Here is a 10,396-nt window from a genome sequence, read left to right as displayed (position 1 = left end):
ATTGTCTGGTATGGCGATTGCTAAGCTTACTAGATCCTGACCAAGCGTTCCAACGCGATGGCTGAGAGATAACGACGCCAGCCATCCAGAACAAGGTGTGGTGGCTCGCGGAGCGAGAGTGGAGCCACCTGGGCTCGTGTCGGGGCGGCGAGAAGGCTGGGTCGAATTCGCGACAGCCATCCTCCGGCCAAATGGCTGCGACGGCTGTATGACAGCCATCATGCGGCCGGGCGGATGGCCGGGACACAGCCATCGCAGCCATCGGCCGGAGGATGGCTGCACTGGCTGGAAGGCAGCCAAAATGGCGCGTGCTTGCAGGGCGGAGTGGCTAGGATCCTGCAATTGCAGCCATCCTTAGCACGGATGGCTGTGAAACAGGGAGCGCAGCCATCCCAAGCCTATTCAAGATTACAATGAGTAACTCAACTCATCCTTTGGCAGCTTGTATTGTTGAGTATGAGTAGTCATGACGCCTGGTATCCATGAATATGAATACTCACGTCTGCCTGTACTCATGAATATGAATAATGTATTCAAATACAAGTGCGTGAGCAACTTGCAGGTGAAACCCGGGTATACCCGCAAAAGTCCAGGTACAGTGGGTTGCGGGCATTAAGAAAACGTCGCATTAAGAAACCCTACCAAGAGATTTCCACAAAAATCTAAGAAACCACGGCGCGCCGCAGGCGCGGCCCCGAGAAAAGGCCAGACACGAGTCTCGAGTGTGAACGGGAGCCCCAGCTCAAAATTTCTCTTCGCCTGCGGCGCGCGCACTTGTCACTTTCCAAGTCTACGGTGTTCTGAGTGGAGTGGAGATGGAGGCGTGTGTGCGTCTTCCCGTCATCCAGAGAGCCGACTCGGCGGCAGACTCTGGCATCGCCCTCGCGGACCGCAGCTTACCTCTTACCTAAAATCCTTAGGAGGCCGGCCGGAGCTAAGAAACCACGGCGTGGGGTGGATGAGGGCTGTGGAAAGGCTTAGAAACGGCGGCGTGCCGCCGAATCCTGTTTTCTTAATGCCCGCAACCCACTGTATACCCGAGAAATACCCGAGCGCGCGTCCACATGCCGCGCAGGGCCTACTCCCAGGGTCCCTGCGCCAACTGCGGCGCGCACCGCCTGCTCAAGTACGCGCACCGCACCATGTGCTGCCGCTACAAGTGCCAGAGAGGGGCTGCGGCGCAGCGCCAGGCGCGGCTGGCAGGTGGCGGTGCGGATGACGCGGTCGTGCCGACATTCTGCTACAAGATTGAGGCGGTGCTCGGCATGCGCTTTTGCGACCCCGATCAACTGATCGGAAAGAAGCGGCTCAACAGGCTGGCTGCTGCCGACAACACCATTTGCTACCTCACGCGCGGCACGTTCAAAGAGGACCAGCATGACGCAGGCTTTGCCGATACACGCTGGGTTGAGCTTGAGGAGCTGTACGAGAACTGCGGCAAGGCGCAGCTGAACGGCGCAGTGAAGAAGTACCGAAAGGCGGAAGATGAGGCTGTGAAGGCTGCGATTGCTGAGTTTGAAGAGGGCATTGAGGATTAGGCAGCCAGTAGTGCTAGTGGCGTGGCTCGATAGAGGATTTGTCGTTGTTCATGACCGGGCTATCGTTTCGCGTGCGCTGTGAAGAGAATAATGACCAAAATTAAAACACACAAACGGAGCCACAGACAATACAGGGCACCGCGGCTAGATATTCACGATGCCACGTCGGCGGCATCCGACGACGAAGCCGCCCCGGCCGCCCCGGCCGCCGATGAAGATGCCGCACCGGCCGCGCCCGAGGAGCCCTCCTTGTGCTCGCCCCCTTTGCCTCGGAACAGCTCGTAGTACTTCTCCTTGATCGCTGCCACTGCCGGCTCGAAGGCCTTCTTGTTGAAGCCAATCCTGACCAGCACAGCGAGGTGGGCCGGGTTGAGGTTGGGGTCTGCCAGCATCGGCGGGGCGCCAGGCTGCATGCGGTGAGCGATCTGAAAGTCAAGCACCGAGCACAGGTACTCCAGTCAAGCACCGTGCACAGGTACTCCGTAGCTTTCTCTTCGGCCGTCATGCGCCCTTCCCAGAACGACCCGAGGAACTTGACCTGCGTGCCGATAAGATTCATCGGCTGCCGAAGCAGCTTGTATTTTTGCACTTCTAGTCGAGGCTGGGCCTTCTTCCTCTTTGGTGGCATATGCGAAGCGCTGGAGCAGAGACAGCGGTCGGTCGAGTCTCAGGGAGCGCGTTTTGGGACGTGACCGACTGGCCAGTAGTATTCATGGACTTGAGTACAAGTACTCACGCATGCGCCAGACGTACTCATGAGTATGAATACTCAACTGCGGTGGTACTCATGAGTTGAGTACTCACGATGCACGTGTATTATGAGTACAATACTTGAATACTATTGTAATCATGAACAGGCTTGAGCCATCCAAGGTGCACATTTCGAGGTTAGCCGGTGCTGACGCGAGTCCTTCGGTAAGCGGGGTTAGCGTGGGTCCACCGGGTTAAGCCACACTAACCCGGCACGGGTTAGCACGGGTCAGAACGGGTTACCATAACCCGACGCTAACCCGACGCTAACCCGGCACTAACCCGTCCTAACGTATGCCCCGAGCACAGCGCGGGTTAGTTAGCGCCGGGTTAGTCTCGGGTTAGTCTCGGGTTAGGTTTGGGTTAGAGCTCTACGGCTCGTACCGCCCCTCTCTCGTGCGTTCGCTCACTCGCCACACCACAGCCGCGGGCGCATGGCGAGCGGGACAGTCTCATGCCACAGGATCTATAATGATTAATGTACCGCCCTCAGCGCACTCACTCCTCCCGTCCCTAGGGCCATCACTGGCACACGTTGAGGGCCGGCCCCCCTGCAGCCCGCACTGCCACTGTAGCGGAGGCCATGGGCGCAACGGGAGGTGTGTCGACTGGGCGTCAGGCGTGCACGGAGCAGTGAGGAGGGACGTGCTCTAGTCGACGTAGACGACCCACTTCCAGCACGAGCGAGCCTCGTCCCAGACGTACCGGCCGCCCAGGCTTTCGATGTACACCGAGTGCTCGTCCGCGACCTCGGCGACATTCGATCAAGTTACCAACAACATGCCTGTTACCAGAAGACCATGCCGACCTGTTAAGGCAGAATGTGTTAACAGAAGTGCCCGCCACAGCAGCCGTTTCATCTCGCCAACCAGCTCTAACCCGGCCCTAACCCACCCCTAACCCGGCGCAAACCCCTGCTGACGTATGCCCCCCAGCCGCACGGGTTAGTGCCGGGTTAGCGTCGGGTTAGCGTCGGGTTATGATAACCCGTTCTGACCCGTGCTAACCCGTGCCGGGTTAGTGAGCACTAACCCGCGCTAACCCGCGCTTACCGAAGGACTCACACTGACTGGATGGGGGTCAGCGGGGAGGCTGTTGTGGCGCACCGGACCGCCCCCCAGCACCGTGCCCCACCCAACTGCATCCATGGGAGTCACAAACGGTGCTGCACTCGCGGCTGCAAGCACTCACGACACTCTAAAACCCACCACCTGCCTCCTACCCTGTACGAGGAAGGAGCCATTTCACACGCGCAACATCTGCACAGGTGTACCGCCGACGCTCCAGCGCCCGGCCCCTACTAGAGTAGTCTTGTGGGACCGCCCACAATCGACCAATACATCCACTCGGGGCTGCAGCATGTGTCCGGGGGGGGCCATCCCCGTGAAGCAGCCAGCAGGTGCCGGACACGGCGTTGGCCGTCTTGGACCGAGATCAGGGCGCAACTGCCTATCTCGTGGGGCTGAAGGACCGTCATGGGGTCGGCTTTGATGCTGCCAATCAGTCGGGTCGATAGGTGGCTCCCCGGCGAGATGCGTTGTGGGTGCTCGGCGTCGCCTGCCGCTTGAGTGGCCTGAACGCACTCGCGGGAGCCAGAGAGCAAAGGTGTGCGCGAATTGAGGCTTCTGAGCGAGTCCAGGCAAGCCACAGGACCGGCCATGTGCGTGGGTAGTCGAGCGGTGGCCGGAGGTAGCCTCCAGTAGTGGCTCTCAGTTCGACACCTCGGTCTCGACCACGACCATACTGGGTGCGCGCCACAGCTTATAGAGAGGCCACGGAAGCGGAATCGATCCGCCGACGCAGGGAGACCGGCCCAGCTGCTCGAGGGGGTGCGGCGGCACGCGCGCGCTGTGTGTGTGTGTCACACTCACTCACTCACACGGCGGCACGCTCGCCCTCCTCTGCAGCCGCCGCCCTCCCCCGGGGAGACGGGTACGGGTACTCCTCTGCAGCCGCCCTCAAATTCCTCTGCAGCCGTCCGCGGAGTCAACAGGATCAGGCAGAGAAGGCGAGACCGCGGCCGAGGAAGTGTAGCAGGGGAAGTCGGGCCCCGCGCCCCGTCGCATAACCATCGGGAAGCGAACGGGAGGAAGGACCGGAGAGGAGCGAGGGGAGTCACCCCGGAGCGGGGGTAGCGGGGGTAGGTACTAGTGGGGAGGCCGAGCGGGGGGTCCGGAGCGGCGACGCCGGGTGAGGGTGTGCGTCGTGTCCGTGTCCCAGGTGTCTATTAGCTCCGAGTAGACGGGTGGCGTTCTGAGTCAGACGTTCTGTCGCTATGGGGAAACCCGGAGCGCGGAGGCCGGCGGCTCCAATCCTCGGACACTCGGACACCCATGTCAACTTTATGGCCCCTACCCCCTTCCCTGCGAACGCGCAACCCCCAAGCGTCAGGGCTTTCTTGCTCTCGTAGCCCATCCCCGAGCATCCGGCCCGCTGGGTGCGCTTCATGGTGCTCTGGGTGTGAGGTTACCGTATCTAATCCCGCGCGACTGCACGCTCTGTGTGGCACGCTCCATCCCCCTAGCCTTATGCAAATTGCAAATAAGAATCACGCGCCCAAATCCATATACAACACAACTCTTTTTAGAAAAATAAAATCGCGCGGTGTTTTGTTTCTATCTTTGAGCTCGTTTCAGTACCCATCCCCCGGACACGTCCCTCCCTGTCCTCTCGACTCGTTCCTCTACTTGTATATGCATACTTTAAAATCATGTCACTTGTGTACTTTCTATTCCTAGAGACCGCCGGTAGCGTGTGGGGCGGAGACCTCCCCGAGACAGTGTAATGTGTATGTGAGCCTGGTCCAGCGGGTCCAGGGACCAGGCTAACTCCCATGCATGCGATCAAGCGGTACCTTGGAGACAGTACAACAACGTGCAATCTCGCCATGCCATGCGCAGCCGCCGGCGCAGCGCTCGCATCGCCTCCGTCTCCGACATTGTCGGCTCGTTGGGCAAGGCAGAGCTGCCACACGCCGTTACAGCACTCGGAGACGAGAGCGTTCGCGCAACCGAGCGCATTCGCCGCGTCGCTCAGGCCGCCCCGAGCGCATGCGCGTGCTCTTGACGCCGCTCGGCCGGCGCTTCGGCCTCGCCCGCCGCCCTCTCGCCCAAAATGATGCGGGCGGCGCGCTCGGCGAGGGCAAACGTCGTCGCGCCGAGCTGGCCGCCGGGCAGGGTGGGCAGCACCGACGCGTCCACCACACGCAGCCCGCTCGCGCCCCGCACGCGCAGCGCGGGGTCGACGACGGCGAGCGGGTCCGACCTGCTCGGCGGGGGGGAAGGCGCGCCGTGAGGGTCGCTCCGCACGACACCCCTCCACGAGCCGGGCGGGCGAAGTCGCGCGCCCCATGCGACAGGAGCCGCCGAGCGCGTTGGCCGAATGCGCCGTCGAGCGGATGTACTCGTCGAGGGCGGCGTCGTCGCCTGGGCGGCGTAATCGACACGCGGCCTCGCCTCGGGCGATCTCGGGCGATCTAGGGCGACATCTCGGCTAGACGTCGCCGAGGTCGACGCGCGGCCACGCCTCCTCGCCCCGCACGCCGTCGAAAGCGGGCTGCGCGACGAGCTCACGCGAGAGGCGCAGCCCCTGCCGCAGCGTCGCCAGGTCCGCCTCCGAGGTGCCGTACCCGGTCTCGATGCGAGGCGGCGCGGACGGGTCGGCGGAGGAGAGCGAGACCGAGCCCCGCGCGGTCGGCCGCACCTACGCACAGCTACAGCACAGCTGTCTCTCGAGCTCCTCCACACCTCCTCTCTCCCCCCCCCCCTCCCCCGCGGAGAGAGCCGCGCCGCGATGCTCTGCAGCGTGAGGCCGGAGGGCGTCTTGCCCGCGCGGCCGATGTCGCGGTAGCTCGAGACGCCGTCGGGAGAGGTGCCTGCATGCACGCGGCCCCAAGCCTCAAGAGACCGCTGGCAGCTCTCGAGGTGCCGTCAGGGGGAGCGGTGAGCGCCCAGGCCGGGCACAAAGCGGAGCTGCAGGTCGGGCTGCGCCAGCCCCGGCCTGAGACACAAGACACACATGATACAATGTATAGAGCGGAGCTCGCAGGGAGCCTGCTCACAGACGGCACGCGTGAAGAGGCGCCGCCCGCGGCTCGTCAGTGCTCCTCCCGCCCGCCGAGTGGAGAAGACGGCTCCGACCCCAATCTCGGCGCATCTCGGCGCATCTGGGCGCATCTCGTCGCCTCTCTCTCTCTCTCTCTCTCTCTCTCTCTCTCTCTCTCTCTCTCTCTCTCTCTCTCTCTCTCTCTCTCTCTCTCTCTCTCCCTCTCTCTCTGCGAGTCTTATGCCGGCTGGAGAAGAAGCCCCCAAAGTCGCAGCCGCTCGACGCGAGCGGGCCCGAGCCGCGGAGCAGCCACTCGCCCACGCGGCGCGGCGAGAGGGCGCCGCTCCGCCGCCAGAACATCTCGTCCGTGATGGAGAGGGGCGAGGTGACCGTGTAGCCAGTCACGACGGCGGGCTGGTCGATCAGGTTCCGACCGACGCCTGGCAGACACACCTCGGCTCCGATGCCGTGCGCCGCCAGCTCGTCCGGCGACCCGATGCCAGACAGCAGCAGCAGGTGCGGGGACGAGACCGCGCCCGCGCACAGCAGCACCTCCCCGCCTCCACCTCCGCCGCCGCCGCTCACGCTCGCCGTCCGCTGCACGCCCGCTGCGTCGATGTACTCCACCCCGACTGCGCGCCTCCCCGCCTGGCCGGTGACCGCCGGGCCCGTCCACGGCCGCGTCTTCCCTCCTCCGCCTCCGCCTCCTCCCCCCCCCTCCGCCTCGAGGAGCAGTCGCGTCGCTGCGCAGCCGCACCGCACGTGCAGGTTCGGCCGCCGCGCCGCCCGACGCAGGTGGGTGGCGGCCGAGTGCGCTCGCCTGCCGCGCCGTGTCGTGAGCTGGAAGCGGCCCACGCCCGCCTGGGGGGGGCACGCGCCAGGGCGCGTCGTGGACGTGTCGTGTAGGCGGTGGGAGTGCTGCCCTCTCCCCGCCCTCTCTTCGTCCTCTCTTCATCCTCTCTTCGCCCTCTCCCCGCCCTCTCTTCGTCCTCTCTTCATCCTCTCTTCGCCCTCTCCCCGCCCTCTCTTCATCCTCTCTTCATCCTCTCTTCGCCCTCTCCCCGCCCTCTCTTCATCCTCTCTTCATCCTCTCTTCGCCCTCTCCCCGCCCTCTCTTCGTCCTCTCTTCATCCTCTCTTCGCCCTCTCCCCGCCCTCTCTTCATCCTCTCTTCATCCTCTCTTCGCCCTCTCCCCGCCCTCTCCTCGCCCTCTCTTCGCCTGCGGCCGGCTCCAGTCGTTGAAGTCTGCGTTGGAGGGGTGGCCCGCCTGCGCCGCCGCCTCGAGGAAGCGCTCCGAGAGCGGGTTCGCGTAGCGCGGCGTCTCGGCGGGCACCGCGCCGCCGCTGCCGTGGTGGAGCGCGTCGGTGCGAAACGCGGCGTCCCTCTGCGCCTGACCACGCATCAACTCCGTCAAACGAAGAGCTGGCTGTGCGACAGCCGGCGGTCCTCTTCGCCTCCACGGCGAGGAAGGAGGCGAGCATCGCTTCGGAGCCCCACCCGTCCAGCCCCCACCCGTCAAAGTCGGCCGCCGTGCCGCGCAGGTAGAGCAGCGCGTTGGTCGCGCTGGAGCCTGTGTGGCACGGAGGCGTCACGGGCCGAGCCGTGACCGCTTCTGGCGTCAGAGCGGCGAGACGCCCGCGCCTCCGAGGCACTTTCCGCGGCACAGGTGCACCTCTCGGCCGGCGGTGCCTGGCGCCGGCGCCGAGCGAAAGCCCCAGTCGTACTCTGAGCCGAAGAGCTTGGTCAGCGCAACCGGCGCCGCAATCTTGAGCTCCGCGGCTGGCGACGGGCCTGGCTCTAGCACGAGCACCTGCGATTAGAGGGCTCGGTTGCGACGGCGGCGGCGGCGGAAGCGGCGGCAGTGGGCTGGGCCGGCAGCCTGTTTCGACGCCGCCGAGAGCCTATCAGCGAGCACGCAGCCGGCCGTGCCGCCGCCGACGATGATGTAATCAAAGTGCGTCGGCGCTGCGCGAAAGGGGTTTCGGAGCGCAGCGGAGCAGTGCGTCGCGAGAAGCAAGAGCCAGCGGGCGGACATTGAAGCAAATGACGCGACAAACACCGACGAGAACTGAGCGCAGTCGTCTGTGTTCGTGCAGATGACGGCTATTTATTTTTTATGGCAACCGTTTAATGGAATTTGAAAAAACAAAATGCGCGGCCGGAATCGATTCGATGCGGGTCTTGGCCGTACATGGCGTCTTACCTCTCCTAGCCGTGCTGCTACCGGCCGTGCATGGCGCAATCGCCACGCCCGCCGTGGTTCGCTCGACACAACTGATATTGCGCCGCGCCGGCCTCACTTTGCTCCAACGACAGGAGGAGGAGGTGACGGGCGGCCTCCTGAGGCGGCCTGCTTCTTTTGCTGACGGAAAGACTGGCGTGGTCGTGCCGACGAGCAGCGATTCGTCCTACGCGCAGTGGGCAAAAGACAATCCGCTCGCCAATAACCTGGGCATTGCCACCGTCAAGACGGCTTCGGCCGACCTGCTGGCGCAGCTTGTCATTGCGCAGACGCCCGTCGCGGAGCTCGACTATTCGCGCCTGCTGCTCTTTGCCTCGTTTGGGCTCGTCTACCTCGGTGGCTTCCAGTATCTGTACCAGGTACGGAAGCAGACGAGATACTTCCGAGGCGCTTCCAAGACACTTCCGAGCCGCCTCCGAGATACTTCCGAGACGCTTCTCAGACGCTTCCATAGACACTTCCGAGACGCCTCCGAGATACGAGACGCTCCCGAGGCTCCGTGCCGCCTCCGGCCCACAGGTGCAGGTCTTCAAGCGCCTCTTTGACGTGGACGCCTTCACCTCGCAGCCGTGGGCGGACAAGCTGCGGGACGGGCCGGGGCTGCGCGCGCTCGCGGCGCAGACGGCACCTTCGCCCGCCCCCAGTCCGCGTCCAGCTGCAGGGTCTCTCTCCTCACCGCCGCTGTGTGGGCAGGCGCTCGACCTGGCCGTGCTCTCGCTCATCTACCTACCGACCTTCTACGTCTTCAAGGCCGCCGTCTTCTCCGACGCGGCCACGGGATTCGAGCCCGCCGGCTGCATCTCCTCTGGGATCGAGAAGTACCAGGCCAACTTTGCAAAGGCGCGCGGAGAGCCCGGCCCTCGCCTCTCGCAAACCACGAGACGCCCACTCGCCTCCCGCCTCCCCAAAGGACGAGTTCGACCTGCTGCGCGTCTGGCTGCCCGCCGACCTCGTCTGCTTCTCGGCGCCCTTTCTCTCCCTCCCCTCCTCCACGCCTGCGGCAGCACGCGGCGCTGCCCACACCTCATGCTGGTGTGAATAGGTGCCGCTCTACCTGCGGCTGCCAGTGCGGCACGTCGTCTCGTTCGTCTGGACGGCGTACCTCTCGTTTGCACGCGCGGGGCATTAGGTGCGCTTCGGGCTGGCGCAGGTGCTTTCTTTTTTAGTTTGTTGCGTGTCCGTGTGTATTGAGTCTATAGTCTTGCGTCTCAGTACAGTTTGCCCGCGCCCCCGCCCTGGGGCTCGCTCAGCTGCAGCATGGTGCACGCTGTGCTCACGAGTCACGTCTCACGTGTGGGTGTGCTCGCGCGCGCGCGCCGGCGGGAAGCGCGGGAGAGAGTGTGCGCTGCAGTCCGCAGAGAGGGGAGATAAGGCTCGCCGCCGGAAATCTCCTTTGCCGTGCCTTTTGGCGTACCCCGTTTTTACCGCGTCCTGTGCTCCCGAGTCCATAGCAGGAAAACAAAATGAAGCTGAGATACGCCACACTGGCGGTGAACCTTCTTTTCTACCAGGCTTAGGATTGAGAGCAGCCTCGCTCTCAATCCTACAAGTCGAAGGATTGTGAGCAGCACTCCTCGCAATCGTAGCATCTCTGTGCGATTGTGAGCACCCACGCTCGCAATCCTACGTCATCTAGGACTAAGAGCAGCTCCGCTCACAAGGTGACTGCTGACTGGTGACGCCTACGACTACTACCAGCGCGCTCACAATCCGAGCAAACTCTAGGGTTGCAGCAGCTTAGCTCACAATCCTAGCAACATGCCTCCGATTGCGAGCAGTAGCACTCGCAATCCTAGAACTTTCGCCGATTGCGAGCGACACC

At 63.8% G+C, this 10,396-nt stretch overlaps 2 protein-coding genes across 2 annotated transcripts; one reads left to right on the top strand and one right to left on the bottom strand.

Moving 5' to 3' along the window:
- Positions 1 to 4,997: 4,997 nt before the first annotated feature.
- Positions 4,998 to 8,413, bottom strand: EMIHUDRAFT_419045 (hypothetical protein). Its single transcript, XM_005774772.1, has 10 exons — positions 8,212 to 8,413; positions 7,974 to 8,142; positions 7,787 to 7,902; positions 7,552 to 7,722; positions 6,577 to 7,193; positions 6,238 to 6,287; positions 6,077 to 6,162; positions 5,802 to 5,990; positions 5,602 to 5,738; positions 4,998 to 5,552 (listed from the first exon to the last, which is right to left on the bottom strand). The coding sequence occupies exons 1-10, from the start codon at positions 8,365 to 8,367 to the stop codon at positions 5,321 to 5,323; spliced, it is 1,923 nt and encodes a 640-aa protein (XP_005774829.1). The 5' UTR covers positions 8,368 to 8,413; the 3' UTR covers positions 4,998 to 5,320.
- Positions 8,414 to 8,504: 91 nt separating this feature from the next.
- Positions 8,505 to 9,785, top strand: EMIHUDRAFT_469654 (hypothetical protein; the record flags this gene model as incomplete). Its single annotated transcript, XM_005774771.1, has 5 exons — positions 8,505 to 8,933; positions 9,094 to 9,198; positions 9,268 to 9,414; positions 9,485 to 9,538; positions 9,617 to 9,785. The coding sequence occupies 5 exons, from the start codon at positions 8,505 to 8,507 to the stop codon at positions 9,701 to 9,703; spliced, it is 822 nt and encodes a 273-aa protein (XP_005774828.1). The 3' UTR covers positions 9,704 to 9,785.
- Positions 9,786 to 10,396: the final 611 nt, after the last annotated feature.

This window comes from Emiliania huxleyi (assembly GCF_000372725.1).
Source record: "Emiliania huxleyi CCMP1516 unplaced genomic scaffold EMIHUscaffold_308, whole genome shotgun sequence".
NCBI lineage: Eukaryota > Haptophyta > Isochrysidales > Noelaerhabdaceae > Emiliania > Emiliania huxleyi.
The sequence above is the reverse complement of the archived record's forward strand: the minus strand, read 5'-3'. Positions and strand labels throughout refer to the sequence as shown.

Coding starts and splice junctions, on each gene's coding strand:
- EMIHUDRAFT_419045 (XM_005774772.1), bottom strand. CDS start 8,367: ATGTCCGCCCGCTGGCTCTTGCTTCTCGCGACGCACTGCTCCGCTGCG. Junction 7,903..7,973: donor CCGCGGAAAGTGCCTCGGAG/GCGCGGGCGTCT, acceptor CGTGCCACACAG/GCTCCAGCGCGACCAACGCG. Junction 6,163..6,237: donor CCGCTTTGTGCCCGGCCTGG/GCGCTCACCGCT, acceptor GCGTGCATGCAG/GCACCTCTCCCGACGGCGTC.